Below are 19,073 nucleotides of genomic sequence, written 5' to 3'. Positions count from 1 at the left end.
TCAGCTGTTAGTAAGCATATTTGGCGCATGTGATATATTTCAGAAAATCAGCAATTCTTCCATTGTGAGACGGCTTGGTGTCCAAGAGTGCAATCTTTTAGTTACCCAGCGCATCATGAAGTATCCTGTCTTGGTGGAGCGCATCATTCAGAACACAGAAGGTGAAAAACTTATTAGAGGCACTTATTTTAGCCACTTTTGACTTCTTCTATCCTTTATCAGAAGAGCTCACTAAGGAAGCACAATTCACCCCAAGCCACATAGGGAACAAGGCAAAACTGTTGTTGTTGTTGTTGTTAGTTGCAAAGTTGTGTCCGACCCATCGTGACCCCATGGACAACGTTCCTCCAGGCCTTCCTGTCCTCTACCATCTTTTGGAGTCCATTTAGGCTCACGCCTACTGCTTCAGTGACTCCATCCAGCCACCTCATTCTCTGTCATTCTCTGGTGTGTAGATGCAGAATCTGACTTTTCAGTATTTTTTGATTCCTGGACCCTGGATAATATTCCTTCCCAAATGCTTTAAGACTATAACTCATATAGACCCTTCCCATTGGCCAGGTTACACATCCATTTATTAGGTGAAACATTCCGCTTCCCCCTGTTTGGTGGCATCAAACAACAACATCTTCTGGGTGGCTAATGTATAAAGCAAGCAAACAAACAAACCCTTAAGCAGGGCCAAACCTAGTAATAAATAAGTTGGCTAACTTGTATATAGGCTGATTCTCAACAACTCTAATTGAATCAGAAAAAAATAATGGGAAAACACTTTAGTATTGCTGCCAAGAAAACTACATGGTTCTGGCCATATTTGACAGACCTCTCCAGAGTTATTTATGACCTGGTTTCAAAATTTTGATAGCTACTGCCCCATTGAATTTTGGATACTTGGCAACCAGCCTGCATTTATGGCCATTTTTAGCATCCATGTGGTCACGTGACCATGATTTATGACTTTTTTCTTTCTTTCTGGAAACCAGTGTTTATTTCTGGTTTCCAGCAAAAATTTCCCACTGGGTGCAATAGGTTCGCTTAACAACTCTGGTGTTCACTTAACGACCACTACTAAAGATCATAAAATCTGATGGTCACCCAATTAAGCGCTGCCATGACTTTTGACTGCAATTCCAGGCTCAGTTACAGTCGTGAGGACTACGTTGTTAGTCACTTAAAAGGATCAGTGAAAGGTCATAATTAACAGATTCATAATGATTTTGTTTGAGGCATTTTATTTTTGGTCTCTAAGTGTTTTCTCCTGCAATCAACTTGGCAATGTTTAGAATGCTGCAAAACGCTGGTGCCATTTTTTTTGCTATAGGGACCAACCCAGATGGCAAAGAGTTAATATGCACTGTAGCTTTGCTAAACATGCTGCTTCACTTCATCTTTGCAGTCAACACAAAAGAGTATGAAGACCTGACCAAGGCATTGTCGCTTATCAAGGAGGCCATCACAGCTGTTGACACCAAGGTGAATGAGTCTGAGAAACAACAGCGCCTCCGGGAAATTGTAACCAGGATGGAATTCAAGTCTTCTGGAAAGTTTAAGAACGGCCTTATCTTCCGGAAGGAGAATATGCTTCAGCGGCGCCTCCTACTGGATGGGATGCTGTACTGGAAAGCTGCTTCTGGGCGCCTAAAAGGTAAATTCTGTGGGTTGCCTGTTCTCCTTTTCAGGTGTTTGCTGTATTTGCTCAGTAATCAGACATATGCAGGAGTGTCTATTCTGGGCATTGGAAGAAAGAGACTTGTCTCATGCTTGGCTTGCCCAATTAGAAATTTGCAAAATAGCATTTAGTAATCAGAAGCTGATTACTAAATGCTATTTTGCAAATTTCCAATTGGGCAAGCCAAGCATGAGACAAGTCTCTTTTTTCCAATACCCAGAATAGACACTCTTGCATATGTCAGTGGGTTAGGACGCTGAGCTTGTCGATCAGATGGTCGGCAGTTTAGCGGGTCGAATCCCGAGTGCCGCGTAACAGAGTGAGCGCCTGTTACTTGTCCCAGCTTCTGCCAACCTAGCAGTTCGAAAGCACGTAAAAATGCAAGTAGAAAAATAGGGACCACTACGGTGGGAAGGTAACAGCGTTCCGTGTGCCTGTGGCGTCTAGTCATGCCGGCCACATGACCATGGAGATGTCCTCGGACAAGCGCTGGCTCTTCGGCTTTGAAACGGAGATGAGCACCGGCCCCTAGAGTTAGAAACGACTAGCACGCATGTGCGGGGGAACCTTTACCTTTACCTTTAATCAGCTTCTCTCCCCAAAGATCCTGCCCAATTGAGAGGGAGGCATTGAGACAAATGATGAGGTTTTTTCTTTTTTTTATTGAGTCAATGTCTTTCTCAGGCTCCCAAGGGAAAGACAACACATTTGGTTCCTTTGTGTCAATAATTGACTTCCAACTATTTCACACTTCAAAGTTGTGTCATGTTAACCCCATGATGTAAATTCACTTTCTGCTCTTTGGAGTATTAAATTTGGCATGCTGATCTTATGCAAGGAACTTCTTGCCCATATGCTTCTTATCTGCCTTCTGCTCTGATGTGAATCATCCTGTGAAGCTCAATCGCTTTTTAAAGTTCTCACTGAGCTCCTTCTCCTTCCCTCCTCTAGAAATGTTTTCTCTCTTTTCCTTTCTTTTCTTTTTTGGGTTTTCAGCAAATCTTTCGAGTCCATCTCCGTCTGATTGGTTAATTCTGTGTCTGAGTAATGTTGCTTTGGTATCATAAAAGTAGACACTTTGAAAATGAGTTTTCTGTTGGTATAAAATATGCAGAGCTTTTTGTTACATTTCTCCCCTTTTTATAATTAGGGATAGAGCAGGGTCCTTTGCATTCAAATTATCTTAGGTGTAGTTTTGAATGGAATGTTTGAGTGGCAAATAGTAAAATAAATATTTGCTCAGCAAAGCTAAAGCAAAGTGATGTGAACAGATATTCTTATATAGGAAAACTAGTGCTCTGGCTGCAGATGATGGGAGTCCCCTGAAAATGGAAAGTTGGGTTGGTACTTTGGGATGGCAAAATACTGGAGCATCCATATTCAGTCAGTGAAATGATCAGAGTATAAAACTGTACTCAACAAAAGCTACGTATTGCGTGTAGATAAATGCATTAGTGCTGGACTTAAATGAAACTATTCTGATTAATTCCCCAAAAGGAGAAATTCAGCAACAAATGACCCTGAACTAGTGCCTTGCTAGCTGATAGAATATAAAAATCTTTGCTTGTTATACTTGAAAGGATTATTTTGATTTCAACTTCCCTTTTTCCAATAATTTTGGCAGATATTTTGGCTGTTCTGCTGACAGATGTGCTTTTGCTACTGCAAGAGAAAGACCAGAAATACATGTTTGCATCTTTGGTACGTATTTATCTCTGCTAAGGATAGGCAGGGTGGTGTGGAAAACCTGGAGCTTTCTGTGGTTTCTGTAATAACAAATAAATCTGAGTTACAGTGAAAAACTCTGGTCTGACTGGGTCTCTGCCCAGAAAATTCTAGGAAACCACCATGTCATAACCTCAGTCCCCTAATTACTAGCTTCAGCTTTTGTAAATTCCTGTAGGTTATTTTAGGTATGTCCCATTAGTACAAAAAAGCTCAACTGTTTGAGAGCTGATCAGCAAAATGGCATGCTCTTAATTATTATGCAATCAAAATGAATATTTTGATATGTTTTTAAATATGACTGTTGAATTTGCTTACCAACGCTGAGTTCTTATTAGAAAAAAAATATTGCCTCTGGTTTCCATTGTATTGCAGTCCTATTTATTTAGTATATTCATTTATTTACTAGTATCAATTATTAATTACACATATGTTAATTGACAGATGTGCAGTAAATTTCCTCTTCATCTCTTAAATCAAAATACTGATTTTTTTAATTGCATTTACTGTATACGTTTTGTATTTCCTTAAAGGAGCCAAATTAGCAAGCCGGATTCTTCTATGTGTGTCCATATGTCTCTCTCTGTGTGTGTGTGTGTGTGTGTGTGTGTGTGCGTGCGTGCGTGCACACGTGTATGTGCGCGCACATCTTTCAAACTGATTATGGTAAACAAAGACAACCTGTGTGGAAGAACTATCAAGAATAATAAAATAACAAGGGATCTTGGAATCTTCTAGTCCAACTCCCCAATTTCAGACCAATGGTTGACCAATCTCTTCTTAAAAAACCTCCAGTGATGGAGCACCCACAACTTGTGAATGCAAGCCATTCCATTGAAGACGCACTCAACTCTGTCTTCTATGCAACAATCCTTCAGGATTTCAACTGTAAACACAACCAGCTATTTGACCTGACTTCGCCTCCCTTGCCCAGTACAACCCAGCCAACAGCAACTCTCGGGGGTTTCAGACAGAAAAGGATCTTTCCCAGCTAGGCAGAGATAATCAGAGTCAAGCGTTGGTACTTTTCCTAGTTCCTTCCGCTCTTTCCCAAATTAATCTGATTTAAAGGTACAAAGTGCTGTATAAAGAAGAAATAACCATCGCTGTTGCTTTTTATGATGGCCTTAGATGGACATGATGATGATGATGATGATGATGATGTATCTTGCTTCACAGGACTCAAAGCCACCAGTGATTTCCTTGCAAAAACTGATAGTCCGGGAAGTCGCCAATGAGGAGCGAGCCATGTTTTTAATCATTGCTTCCAAGAAAGGACCAGAGATGTATGAAATTCATACCAATTCCAAGGAGGAAAGGAATATCTGGATGACGCAAATTCGCAGGGCAGTGGAAAAGTGAGCATATAAAACATGTTGTTCTGTTTCCCTCCTGTATTGAGTTGGTATCAGAATCAGTGGCTCTTTCCATGCCTGTTATTTTGTCATCGTAAGGAAATAAAAGTAGTCCTCGGTTAATGACAGTAATTGGGGCCAGAATTTCTGTTGCTAAGCAATGGGGCCGTCAGGCACAGTTTCCGGTGACTGCGCTGCTCAGCAACAACAATCCCAATACTCCCCGTTGTCATCATTAAGCGAGGATCTCTGCTTGCTAATTAAGACCCGGGTAGCTTGCAAACAGGCCCTGTGACAGGCAGGAAAGGCGCATGGCATGGGCACAGTGGGGCCAGGAGTGGCTGTTGCCAGATGGGGAGGCTGTGCAAATGGCCCACAAGGCCTGCCCCTGGGCAAGGAAGGGTGCAAATGATTTACTGGCGTGACTTGCGACCTTCCTTGCCGGCTTCCCCGTTGACTTTTCTTCTGGGAAGCTGGCAGGGAAGATTGCAAATGGGGTCACATCACCTGTAGGATAAGTGGTGAGCTGATTGCCAAATGCCTGAGTTGCAATCATGGGACAGCTGGGTGCTGTAATAGCCAGAACTCTTGAGGGTTGGTTTTAAGCCTCCTTGTTTCAACACCATCGTAACTTCAAATGGTCGCCGAATGGATGGCTGGTAAGTGAGAACTACTTGTATACGGTTTTGTTTGGATTAATCTTGGTGGTTTTCTGCTCACCCGAATTTTGGGTGGGACAAGTACCGTATATACTTGAGTATAAGCCGAATTTTTCAGCCCACTTTTTGGGCTGAAAAATTCCACTTCGGCTTATACTCCAGTCAACAAAAAAAACTTACCGAGGACTTGTGCGTGGCCGAGGCTTTGGTGCTTCCGGGATTGCGCGCACCTCTCCCAAGCCACCGCCGTCCGGACACCTGCCGAAGTTTGGGGAGGTTTGGGGAGGTGCGCGCGCACCTCCCCAAACCTCCCCAAACGTCGGCAGGTCTCCGGATCTCCGTGCCTTGCCTGCCTGCTTCTTTCTGCTGCGGAAAGAAGCAGGCAGGCAGGTCACGGAGATCCGGAGACCTGCTGACGTTTGGGGAGGTTTGGGCACCTCCCCCAACCTCCCCAAACGTCGGCAGGTCTCTGGATCTCCGTGCCTTGCCTGCCTGCTTCTTTCCGCTGCGGAAAGAAGCAGGCAGGCAAGGCACGGAGATCCGGAGACCTGCTGACGTTTGGGGAGGTTTGGGCACCTCCCCAAACCTCCCCAAACCTCGGCAGGTCTCTGGATCTCCGTGCCTTGCCTGCCTGCTTCTTTCCGCTGCGGAAAGAAGCAGGCAGGCAGGGCACGGAGATCCGGAGACCTGCTGACGTTTGGGGAGGTTTGGGGAGGTGCGCGCGCACCTCCCCAAACCTCCCCAAACTTCGGCAGGTCTCCGGACGGCGGCGGCTTGGGAGAGGTGCGCGCGATCCTGGAAGCACCGAAGCCTCGGCCGCGCGCAAGTCCTCGGTAAGCTCCGGGCGGTCACTTGCTTCGCGTCTCCTGAGGGAAGGGGGGGCGACTGGAGCGGGCGTGTTTCCTTGCCTGCTGGGCGCTGCGATTTTCCTGGGGAACGCGCGGGCCCGAATGGCAGCGTGGAGCGAGGAAGCGGACAGCCAGGGCTTCCCCGAGAGCCGCGGCCACACAGGGTATTCCTGTGTATTCAGGCTTGCAAAATGGCGGATCGAGCCTCTGCTGGCGGCGGAGGCTTGCAGAACGGCGGATCGGCTTATACTTGAGTCACGAACTTTTTCCAGTTTTTGGGGGTGAAAATGGGGGTCTCGGCTTATACTCGAGTCGGCTTATACTCAAGTATATACGGTAGGTGCAAAATTGGGTTTGTGAAAAAGAGTCTCCTTTCCAGCTAATTATGACATTGGGCCCATTTTTGACCAGGACTTCAGTGGTTTATATTTCTTTGCAGTTGTCCTGATGAAGAGAATAGTGTCCTTGCCGATCCAGAAGAGGAAAAAAAGCAGGCTGAAGTGAGAACTGCAAAATTGAAAGAATTCCAAGGTAAAGGCTCTCGTCTTGCAAAACTGTACATTATAAGAGGTGCACACGAGGGTGGGCTTGCCTGGTTTTGGGGACTTGTTCTTTCCTTCCTTGAAAAATGTGCAGTCCCTTAGAGGAAGAGGAAGATCAGGGAAGTTACTATTGGACCCTTTGGTTGTGAACTCATCCGTAAAAGCACTAGAGGTAGTCCTCGACTTACAACCATTCATATAGTGAGCAAAATTACAACGGGACTGAAAAACGGGGCACAACTGGTTCTCACCCTTACGATCATCACGGTATCCCCATGGTCACTGAAAAAAATTTGGGCACTTGGCAACCAGCGTATATTAAGAATAGTTGCAGTGTCCAGGGTCACATGATTGCCATTTCCAACCTTCCCAGTTGGTATCCAGCAAGCAATTGGGGAAACTGGATTCGCTTAACGACTGTGTGATTTTATTTATTGATTAAATTTAGGTACCAGTCATCTCACTGTCGGAGGCAACTCTGAGGGCTTACAGAATAATAAATGCAGTGATGCACTTAACAACCATGGCAAAAAGTCATAAAATTGGACACAACTCACTTAACCACTTTTGGTCATAATTGTGGTTGTAAATTGGGGACTGCCTTTCTCTTTGTCATCTTGCAAAAAACGCCTCAAGAATGGGTGGCTGGGCTTGCTGTTGTTGCAGGAGCCGCCATCCAAGCGTAATGACACTGAGCTGTCTCTTCCCTTCTCCTCCTCCACCCTCTAGTGCGTTTGAGCATGACAGATGATCGGATCGTGCAAAGTCTATATGAGAAGCAGCTGATCTACCAGGAGATGGCAGATATGAATGGTTTTGAGGACCTGCCTGCTGCCTCCCGCTTCCGCAACAGACTGGATTCCCCGGAGAGCCTACAGGGGGAATCCATCCTCAAGCAGGCAGTGATAGAAGGTGGGTGCGCTGGGGATGAAAGAACAGGAAAGATATTAAACGATAGGACCACGTAATACGGGAAGTCCTTGACGTATGATCACAACGGAGCCCAAACCCTCCGTTGCTAAGCAAGAGAGTTGTAAAATTAATTTTGCCCCACTTTGCCTCACCACAACTGTTAAGTGAATCACTGCCGTTGTTAAGTTAGTAACATGGTTGTTAAGTGAATCCGGCTTCCCCGTTGATTTTGCTTGTCAGAAGGTTTGCGGAAGGCGATCCCATGACCTGGGCATTCATCAGCATGTCTAGTGGAGAACATGATTAATCTGTTTGTTCATAGCAGTAAACATCTCCTCCTCTTTTTCATATTCAACTGCCTTCCTGGCTGCTCTCTTCTAGTGGAGAGCCTTCAGAAGCTGATCTTCACCCAGCTGGCCAGTGCAAGCTCTCGTCCTGAAGATTCCAGTGGGCCTGGGTTGCTGAGGCGAGCTGAGACTTTCGGAGGATACGACAGTGCCACAACAGGTCTGTGAAAAGGAGGAACGGAGGAAGGAGCATGAGATCTGATAAAGCAGACATGTCAAACACAAGGCCCGGGGGCCAGATCTGGCCCGCGAAGTGGTTTCATGTGGCCCTGAGAAGCCATCCTGGAAACAGTGAGGGAACAGCCCCCACTGCCTTGGCCCTGGCCCAGAGACCCTCCTTCTGCCAGAGACCCTCAGATCTGTCCCACTCCTGCCCAGGCCCCCATAAGCGAATGATGCGAATGATGTAGAGCTGGCCACGCCCACCTAGTAGGCCATACGCACTCTAGTCATGCCCTCCCAGTAGGCCACGCCTACCCAGTAGGCCACTCCTACCCGGCCCCCTAAAGGCAACCGCAATGCTGATGCGGCCCTCAATGAAATTGAGTTTGACACCCCTGTGATAAAGGAATGAGTGACCTGTGATTACTGCTCCCACTGCAGACAGAATGCCATTGTATGGAAATGTCTTCAATCCTGCCTACTTGGTGAGCCTAGCTCAGGGCTAAGCAACCTTGGCTCTTTTATGACTCGTGGACTTCAACTCCCAGAATTCCTGAGCCAGCCATGCTAGCTCAGGAATTCTGGGAGTTGAAGTCCACGAGTCATAAAAGAGCCAAGGTTGCCTACCCCTGGCCTAGCTTGTCCTGTTTCAGTCTCTGCAGGAGCTCCATCAGTGTTGAATTATCTTGCAGTGGTCTTTTGTTCCCCTAATTAAATGTTATATGCAACCCATCTCATCATCCAAACGACACGGGGTGGTTTACAATACAATAAAAGCACAAATATAAAAGATACGTAAAGTATAAAAACAAAGAGAGTTTAATTTACTGCTAAGCTTGTAAGCCGCCCTGAGTCTTCAGAGAAGGGCGGGATATAAATGGAATTAAAATAAAATAAAAAATAAAAAAAATAAAAAATTTCCATGGGTCTTAGATTTATTTATGTAACTCGGGGCAAATAGGTTAAAAACAGAGAGAAAATAAGAGTCTTGAAATATCGGGAATTCGGAATCTTGCAGTCTAAACACATCTGTAGGTTAGAGCTAATGAAAGCTTTTCCAACAGAGTTTGGACCATCTGTATGCCAATGGTTGCCTTTTATTTTCCAGCTGGTAGCTTCAAGAAGAAAGTCTGTGGTGGAGAGCAATGGGTGCCAGATCAGCAAGGCAACCCAGCCCATTCAGAGCAAGCGCAACAAGAACTCCCATCTGCTGGAGAGGAAGGGCCGTGTTTGGTAGGTGGAATTTGCTCAAAGTCTCTGTATTTATTCCCTGACCTTGTTGGAAGAGTATTGGGAATAGTGATGGCTGTGAACTTCTTTTTCCCACGCAATAATAATAATAATAATAATAATAATAATAATAATAATAATAATAATAATAATAATAATAATAATAATAATAATAATAATAATATAATGTAAAGTTGGAAGGGACCTTGGAGGTCATCTAGTCCAACCCCCTGCTCAGGCAGGAAACCCTATACCATTTCAGGCAAATGGCTGTCCAGTCTCTTCTTAAAAACTTCCAGTGTTGGAGCATTCACCACTTCTGGAGGCAGGTTGTTCCACTGGTTAATTGTTCTAACTGTCAGGAAGTTTCTCCTTAGTTCTAGGTTGCTTCTCTCCTTGACTAGTTTCCATCCGTTGCTTCTTGTCCTGCTTTCAGGTGCTTTGGAGAATAGCTTGACTCCCTCTTCTTTGTGGCAGCCCCTGAGATATCGGAACACTGCTATCATGTCACCACCCCTCACGCTTCTCTTCATTAAACTACACATACCCAATTCCAGCAACCGTTCCCTATATGTTTTAGCCTCCAGCCCCCTAATCATCTTTGTTGCTCTTCTCTGTACCTTTTCTAGAGTCTCGACATCTTTTTTACATCGTGGTGACCAAAACTGGATGCAGTATTCCAGGTGTGGCCTTACCAAAGCATTGTAAAGTGGTATTAGTACTTCACGTGATCTTGATTCTATCCCTCTGTTAATGCAGCCTAGCACTGTGTTGGCTTTTTTGGCAGCTGCAGCACACTGCTGGCTCATATTGAAGTGATTGTCTACTAGGACTCCGAGATCCCTCTCACAGTTACTACTATTGAGCAAGGTACCACCTATACTATACCTGTGCATTTGATTTTTCCTGCCTAAATGTAGAACCTTAGCTCAGTTTTTATCTCAGTTTGAAAAACATCAGGATTTTCCTGCCTGCCCTTTAGCCGTTGGAAAAATCTGAAAGGCACATACATTGGAATGAAATGAACGTATTTATATAACTCTCGTGCACACTGCAGACTTTTATCCTATGGAGTCCTTGGTGCTCTGTGAGTTTAGTTGTTTGCTTGCAGATGTTTTATTACCTGAGTAGATAACATCATTATTGCTAGGGAGTCTGGGGTTTGCTCCCTGTTTATATACAGTAGCTTTCCCCACCAGTGTTGGTGGGACTATGTTTTCTTTCCCCTTAGTAGTTTCTTGATCATGATACTGTTTTCTGTTCCATTGTTTGTGTGGTGTTAATCCCTGCTTACTTGGGTGTTGGTTGTTGGAAAGGATTCTGTTCCACTCTGCTTGTTTTGTTCGTAGCATTTACATTCTCTTTTGAATGGTATGTAAATGTGGTTCATCTCTACTTGCCTGTTCGTGGCAGATTTGTCTAAATGTCAACTTTCCAGAAATTCCCTAGCATTTTTGGATTTAGCTTGATCTAGAATGCTCATAGTTTTTCAGCTGAAACCCACGATTGAGTCTGTTCATGTGTTGTGAGTTTTCATTGTGTCTCCTGACTGCCACTGATACTCATGAATGCACTCTTGATACCCTTCTGCTTGTCTGTCCTAACATTGTGGCTATTACAGACCTTATATTTGTTGTAGGCGCTTGTTTTTTCTGCTTGGGTTACTGAGTATTTTGATTCGCTTAAGATCTTTTTGTGGGCTTTGCCACAATAAAAAAGGAACAAACGACATGGCCACGCCTTTTCTGATGTTTTCACTTTAAGTCCAGCTGCTGTCCTCAGAAAGACATATTATGTTGCTCCCCTTACCTTTCAGCAAATCTGTATCTCTTGCTTTGAAGTCTGGAAAGGATTCCTTCACATTCCCAGTCCACTGTCCAACTTACTACAATGGCTTTGGCCAGCCAGTATCTTACAGTATTTCCTGTTTTACAGAACTATGAAAGAGCAAATAAGATGGGCAGACGCTGGAACGTTTAAAAGTCTTTGGAACTGTACAGGCTGCTATTGGGGAATGATATAAGCCAGTGATGGCGAACCTTTTAGAGACTGGGTGCCCTAACTGCAATCCAAACCCCACTTATGTATCATCGGGTGCTGGGTGGGCATGGCCCATTGGGTGGGCGTGGCTGCGGTGGTAATGGCAGACTGGGTGGGACTAAAAAGTTCAATCAATCAATTCCAACTTTGCGAGATCTTTTTTTTCCCGGGAAGTTGAAATTGATTGAACTTTTTTTTTTTTTTTTTTGCACATAGCAGTGAAGGCCTAAAGCGAAAAGGTTTTATAAAACCCAACTGAAGGCCTAGGACTGGGGCGACAGCGCACGTGCCCACAGAGAGGGCTCTGTGCGCCACCTGTAGCACGCGTGCCATAGGTTCACCACTACAGATATAAGCCCTCCCTTGCAAACCTTTTGGTCTTAACGTGTTTGGCTGAACAATGCATTGAATACAAACCCAGTTCCCGTGTTCACATAATGTGCCTGAACAATCAAGTACTGTATGTTATGACTTAATGAAACAGTTCTGCTCCCAAAGCACGCAAAGATAATGGCTGGTTTTTCTACAGTGGGCTGAACCACAGAGTTGTCGACCCTATTTTAGCTTAGTTTGGTATGTGATGTGAACCCAGCTTCTCTGTTTTCCCCCGTCAGGTCAGTAACACAAGAATGGAACATCATAGCAGCTTGCAGCCACTGCTGGGGACTGAATCAGAGGTATGGGCTAATTATTTTCTCTGTGATGGCGGAGAGCAGGAGAGCGATGCTTTTTTCAGTTTGCGGGCTGCTTTGGGTCTTTGCTATGCTAACTGCCTTATTCCAGAGAATGGGCAAAGCCAGGTCAAACCCCAAATGTGATTTTATTTAGTTGCATCATCATCATCATCATCATCATCATCATCATTATTATTATTATTATTATTATTATTATTATTATTATTATTATTATTATTACTGTTATTATTAGGCTGTCCACTCCAAAAGACTCTAAAAGCATTAAATACAGTTAATTAAATTAAAGACAGATCCGTTTCAATTTATTTAATATTTATTCTTTTCTGATACATTAGAAATTGTAACTCGTGTGCAAGTTCTGGGATTTGGGGTGTTTCTGATGTGTATTTTAAAATCATGCGCCCAAACAAACATTTGTTTTTCCCCAGCCATTGATATGACAGCATAGTTACATTTTGCAGAGCAGTTGTGTTCATCCCAAAGTGGATTTCGAGAAGGAGGGGCAGAGAGGGGGGGTGGGGAGGAGGGACTGGGGTTCTGATGGAAGAAACTTAACCTGCTTGGGCCTATTTAGGGCCTCCTGGTGTGTAGAATAAGTTGTTGGTTAATGATACTTGGGTTGCATGAATGGCCGAGCTCATGAAGACGGATGTTCAGTAACACCCTCCTCTTTGTGTTTTCCCTCAGCTTGTTCAGAGAATACAGACACTCTTGCAATTGCTGCTTAGTCTCCAGGTAACGTGCTACTGTCCTTTCCCACCACTACCCTTCAGTTTGGGGGCTTTTATGATTTGGTTGGTGGAGCAAGAAAGCCTAGCAGAATAATAAGACCTGAGTGGAGAAGTTTTGAAGTTTTGAAGAGGGAGGGAGAAGAAAGTACCTTTTCCAGTCTAGCCTTCATTAAAAACTCTTCAGATCTATTTAGTGTCTTGTATGACATGACCGTGTTTTTTTTTAAAAAAAAATCTTCACAATTCTGAAAATCAAGCGAGAGGCTTAAGATTTTTGTTTATTCCTGAACTCGTTATTCCTTTACCTCCTTCCCTAGGGCTGTCACCATTAACTGCCCTTTTGTTTTAAATAAGAACAATGATTATATTTTTTACTTACAAGTGTTTTGTTACTTGCAATTCATTTTCTGGAGGGAGAATTATGATAAGTAAGTGTGGAGGAGCTAAACTTTCTGCTGGAGCGTTAAGGGGACAAAGTTAAAGCTATCTCTCTTGGAGCATGTCCACAGAACTGTAACTCTTGGCACCCGACCTGCGGGTTTTCCCTTCTCCTAGTTTTTTGATGGGGAAAGCTCAGGGGTGCACCTTTCCCCTCCCCCCCTTCTTAGGCAGTGACGGCCCAGCAAGACAGCTACATTGAGTTGCAGAAGCAGTTCCGGCTGCAATCCACGCGAGGGAATTTGCTGCTGGAACAGGAGAGACAGCGCAATTTTGAGAAGCAGCGGGAGGAACTGGCCAATGTGCAGAAGTTGCAGAGCCAGTTGAAGACTGAGCAGCAGCGCTGGGAACGAGACTGTGACCGCCAGCGGCGGCAGATGGAGGTGGAGAAGAACCAGTTACAGGATCGAGAGGAGGAGGCACGGCAGCTAATGGAGCGCCTGAACCAAGAACGGGAGGAGCTGGAACGGCAACGAGAGGCCTACCAGCATGACTTGGAGAGGCTGCGGGAATCCCAGCGAGCCGTTGAGAAGGAGCGTGAACGTCTGGAACAGCTGCGCAAGCTGAAGAAGCCGCATCTAGTCTCGGGTGCCTTCTCGCCTGAGACAGGCCAAGTGAGTGCTGGAATGCCTATTGTAGGGGTCTTCAAACTTGGCCCTTTTATGACTTGTGGACTTCAACTCCCAGAATTCCTCAGCCAGCCTGCCTGGCTGAGGAATTCTGGGAGTTGAAGTCCACAAGTCATTAAAGGGCCAAGTTTGAAGACCCCTGGCCTTTTGGAAAGATACAGGTAGCCCTCGATTTACAACCATACTTTTAGCAACCATCTGAAGTTACAGCAGCAGTGCAAAAACTGACTTGTATCTATTTACAACAGTTGCAGCATACTGGGTTCATACGATTACTATTTGCAACCTTCCCAGCTTCTGACAAGCAAAGTCAATGGGGGAAGTTGGATTTACTTAATGACTGCATGAACTACTGCAGTGATTCCCTTAACAACCATGGCAAAAAAGTCATGAAATCAGGCACAACCCAGTTAACAATCACCTTGCTTAGCAATGGCAATTCTGGTCCCAATTGTGGTTGGAAGTTGAGGACTACCTGTATAAGGAAGCTGCATTTATTGTCTCTAATAATTAGAAGCATTAGTAACCAGGAGATCCCTGGTGGCGCAATGCTTATAATGCAGTATTTTGGGCTAATTCAGCCCACTGCCAGGAGTTCAGTCCTCACTGGCTGTAGGTTGACTTTGCCTTCCATCCTTCCGAGGTTGGTAAAATGAAGACCCAGATTGTTGGGGGGCAATAGGCAGATATTTGTAAACCACTTAAAGAGTGCTATAAAGCACTGTGAAGCAGTATATAAGTCTAGGTGCTACTGCTATTGCATCAACTTCCCATCGTCCTGTGCGCTCCCACAGGGAGGGCCTTCTCAGGGTACCGCCGGTTAAGGAATGCCAGCGTGTTATTCCCAGGGGAAGGGCGTTCTCTGTGGGCGCGCCGGCCCTATGGAACCAACTTCCCACGGAACTCAGGACTGCCCCCGACCTTCACTCATTTCGCCGGGACTTGAAAACCTGGTACTTCGAGCTGTTTGGCCCAGACTGAGAGGTTTTAATTTAATTTAATTCAATTGGGTTTTAGTTTAACTTCAGGGACTGTGATTTAATTAATAGTTTTAATTGATTTTAATTTGTATACTATGTATTTTAATTTTCCCTGTAAACCGCCCTGAGTCCTACGGGAATAGGGTGGTATATAAATTTAAATAATAAATAAATAAATATTATAGAATCTGTCAATAAAACTTGTACATTCTATACTTTGCTGTAATAGGGCACTGTTGTAGACTGGGAGTTTTGAAAAGTAAACTTGAGCATTGATAATCTGCTGCCACTCCCACTTCTTTCCACGCTTACCTTCAAGAACCTGATCTTAGAAGTTTGATTCCTCTAGAGCAGGGGTGTCAAACTGCCGGCCCACGGGCCGGATGCATCATAGCAAAACCGTGCCCACCCCATTGCCGGCAATGGCAAAAAAGACGCAGTACGTCGCGTCACGTGACGTTGCGAGTTTGACATCCCTGCTCTAAGAGGGAAATGACCAATATCTTCCATTTTTCCCAGGCGCATGCCCTGAGCCACACTGTCAGCTTCAATGGAGATGGTGTGGAAGGAACCACGCTGCCTACAAAGCCAGGTGGACGAGCCAGCATATCTGGGATGGAATGCCTGGAGCGAGGAGAATTGGTGCGAAAGGACAGTGCTGCATTGGAGGGAGGCCGCCCCATTCTGGTCCTGAAGAATGAGGTGCCCATCCACTTGTTGAGTACCACCAACCAGAGCCAAAAACAGCCAGCTGTGCAGCAGCAGATCCCCACCAAGCTGGCCATTCTGACCAAGGGCAGCAAGGAAAAAGGTGGAAAGGCTGTCAAGGTGACCTCCCACAGGACTGAAAGTTCAAGTAAGTTGTAGAGGACCCTCGGACAGAGATAGGCTAGGAGCCATGATGGTGGTAGGCTAGGAGCCACTGGTGGTACTGAAACCTAGATAGAAGTCCTGAATAGCGGTGTTCCATTTGTTGAATTTCCTCAATATCTGTTGTAGTCTTCCTCAGCCATTTACCTTCCTGTTGTGCTAGAACTTCAATCCCCAACTTTATATGCAGAGAAGGAAATTCCGGAAATGGTCGGATGAGGAAAATCTACTAGCCCACTCAAATGTTCTGCCTTTGTTATTCTGTGAACTGTAAAATAATGTATGCTCTGGGTGGATAGACAGGTTTTTTTGTGGCAAAAATTTGCTCCTCTTTTGAATGTGTTTTGTGCCAATTCTGTGGGTGAGTCTGAGGTGACTGGGAACGGGACAGATTTCTTTCACACAAATTAGATATTAAGCCACCATGTTCCGTGAGGCTGCTAGAAGTTTAAAACATTATCGTTCATAGTTGCAAAACTGATGTTTTTCTCTGCAATAAACCATGGTTTACCCTGACCAGTTTCTTGAATATTAGTTATAGCGCTCCTAATATCATAATCAAAAGTAGGACATACAAATAATAATGGCTGGGTTCAGATCATGATCCGGTACCCCCAAACCAAAGCAATCAAGATTCTGCCTTAATACATTTTATGGATCTCTCTCGACCTGCGTTTATTAAAATTAGTTATTGTTGACAAAGGAGTCTTACTTAGTTGACAAGAGCTATATAGGATTTAATGCCCAGTGATTCCTTTACTCTCATAGATCAGCTGAATTTTTCTCTTTTTCATTTCTATTTGGAACATTAGGTGATGTGAGGCCGTTCTCAGTTTCCAAGATGGTTACCAAGGAAGAATCTCAGTCTCGAAACAGACGTTCCGCAAGTCCGGTCTATCTCCATAGCCAGAACGTTGCCTTCCTTCCAGGTAAAATACACTGACAAGCTGATCTGGGGTAGCTGATCTATTACGATGCTGCAGAATGACCTTTTTCTCCCCACTTTTTCTCTCCCCCCCCCCTACAGAACTGCCTGGTGCTGCTGAGAGCAGCCATCTGGAAGCACCTCCTACCTCTGCTGGTCCCATAAAGCCCAACAGCATTCATGTCCTTCCACCTGCCCTGGATGACGCTAGCAAAGATGATGTTATTTTTTTCTGATCCACACCAAGCAGGTCTGCTTCTTTGCCCAAACGGGTGTCGGAATGCTCTGCCTTGCCTCGGCTGCATAATCTGAAGGCAGAGCTGCAGGAATTTTCCCTGGAAATGATTCAAAATGAGGATATTGTTATGGGGCTCCATGTTGCAATCTTGGCCTTGCTTGCATTGTTCCTTGGACTAGAACATTGTTCTAGTTTTCTTTTGAGCTCCAAGGCAAGCTGTTAAGGTAAGCACCTTGAGGGGTAGGGTACGAGAAGGCCCTTAACTCATTCTTCACATTCAACCACAAGGTGGCCCTTGGACTCTGTATAGGACCAAACAAAGATGTTGATGGTATTAGGGACTTTATGGAGGGAATCTGAGGGAATTAGATAAACCCTGGCTGGTTGCACAAAGCACCTCATCTCCCCCGAGGAGTCATTTTTCTTCCTCCTCCTCCTCCTCCAGTCGCAGGGAAATCCTCCAGTGGAAACCGGGTCCTGGATTTTTGTTCCTACTGAAGACCCTCGCTGCACTAACCAGCCCACACACCAGCAGGCTCAATTTTCCAGACCATTTCTGGATATTTTGCATGGGGTGCGTGGGTGGGGTGGGTGGGTGGGTGGGGAGAACACTGGTCAGAATTACATTGGATGCCAATTTGTTTTTGGGTTGATTGTTCAAACGAAGGAAATGAAGAAATTCTTAACCTAGTAACTGTTCAAGATGTTTTGAGCGGAGCTTCTTTCTCACCAAAAGATGTCATTCCCTGTGGGAAGATCCATTGCCTCTCTTCTGTGTCTGTTCCTCACGTCACAAAAATACTGGAGATGCAAGCTGCTGAACTTTTTAACTTTTAACTGTGTACATTGTATTTGTGTCCTGGCATCACAAGTGCTTGTTTGAGAGCGAGTTATGGAAAAGACTGATTTCTTCCACCTTGTTGCGTATGAATACTGTCTCAAGGTGAAACTCTTGTGCTTCGGCTCTTGTTTTATTACGGGGCCTGTATATGTTCTTTCGACTGTAAGAAGATGTCGGTTTCCTTTTAGAGCCATTTTGAAGTTTGGAGGTTAGAAGGACCGGCTTTGTAAGCAGGGCTTATTACAGTCCAACGCATGGCAGAAACCACGGTGCCATTCACTTTAATATGAAACACTCCCCCCCCCTTCCCAGCTTAGAAAACCATCATCCAGAATCTGATGATGATGTCATTAAGATTACAGTAGGCAGCCATGAAAGAAAACGGTTTGTTTCAATTAGCTTTTGAGCTCTTTGTGTAGATCTATTAGCTGCATCACAAAGAAAAAAAATCCTTTAAGTGATTTTATTGTACTTGCAATGTTTGTGAATTGCATTCTGACTGACCATTTGTGCCATGCTTGTCAGTGTTTTCTGATACATGTGGATGGCGTGAGACGAACCCAAGCACTTTAGAATATGGATGGCATTTTTATTTCCTTTCTGTCTTACTGATGAACAAAAAGGTTTCTCTGTAGTAAGAAGTGGCTAAAACTTTATTGAGAAGTCCTCTGCCTCTAGTGGCTTAAGTCTAAAAAACTCATTTTGTGCTTTATTTCTCTCTGTGACTACGTCAGCCTGAAGCTTCTTCAACGGATTTTTAAGTTGAAGGGTCCCAGCAACTATCTCTAGACGAAATCCTAGCAACTTTTGTACATAAATCCTCTTTTAGTGGTTATTACATAGCAATCATTCTATGTAACTCTCCTTTTTAATTATTTGTAAAGTTGATGGTTTTCAATGTTTAATATTTTTTGTCAAATTTGTGCACTACTGTAATGATCAAATGGGATCCTGGCACACCAAATTATGGCTATTTTTAAAGCAACGATTGCAACTGTTTCTCTACTGTAGGATAATTGTGGAATCTCAGATGCATCTGAAGCCTGAATCTGTTTTGAGTCAATCCATGCAACCATAAATCATAAAGTGAACCTTAAAATGTCTCCTACTTTTGACGTGTTAGCTTTGTTTGAAATTACATTTGATATGATTGTGCTGGTTGTTGCCACAACAAAACAAACTATGATCTCCCTCATATCACATTAGATGCTTAATGAATTATAATCCTGATATATAG

At 44.4% G+C, this 19,073-nt stretch overlaps 2 protein-coding genes across 3 annotated transcripts in view; one reads left to right on the top strand and one right to left on the bottom strand.

The window, feature by feature from the left end:
• Positions 1-18,939, top strand: part of ARHGEF18 (Rho/Rac guanine nucleotide exchange factor 18) — a 63,977-nt gene extending 45,038 nt beyond the window's left edge. For both annotated transcript variants that reach the window (XM_083366106.1, XM_083366107.1), the window contains 14 exons: positions 44-161; positions 1,397-1,645; positions 3,294-3,370; positions 4,574-4,752; positions 6,696-6,787; positions 7,528-7,710; positions 8,092-8,217; positions 9,328-9,452; positions 12,104-12,166; positions 12,872-12,919; positions 13,524-13,967; positions 15,482-15,818; positions 16,645-16,761; positions 16,860-18,939. In XM_083366106.1, the coding sequence (XP_083222232.1) occupies positions 44-161; positions 1,397-1,645; positions 3,294-3,370; positions 4,574-4,752; positions 6,696-6,787; positions 7,528-7,710; positions 8,092-8,217; positions 9,328-9,452; positions 12,104-12,166; positions 12,872-12,919; positions 13,524-13,967; positions 15,482-15,818; positions 16,645-16,761; positions 16,860-16,993 (2,292 nt within the window). In that variant the 3' untranslated portion in view covers positions 16,994-18,939. The remainder of the gene's footprint in view (positions 1-43; positions 162-1,396; positions 1,646-3,293; positions 3,371-4,573; positions 4,753-6,695; positions 6,788-7,527; positions 7,711-8,091; positions 8,218-9,327; positions 9,453-12,103; positions 12,167-12,871; positions 12,920-13,523; positions 13,968-15,481; positions 15,819-16,644; positions 16,762-16,859) is intronic.
• RPL36 (ribosomal protein L36) overlaps positions 1-19,073 on the bottom strand; it is a 343,666-nt gene that overhangs the window by 199,379 nt on the left and 125,214 nt on the right. The window lies entirely within an intron of this gene.

This window comes from Vipera ursinii, assembly GCF_947247035.1.
Source record: "Vipera ursinii genome assembly, chromosome: 1".
NCBI classification, from domain to species: domain Eukaryota; kingdom Metazoa; phylum Chordata; class Lepidosauria; order Squamata; family Viperidae; genus Vipera; species Vipera ursinii.
The sequence above is the reverse complement of the archived record's forward strand: the minus strand, read 5'-3'. Positions and strand labels throughout refer to the sequence as shown.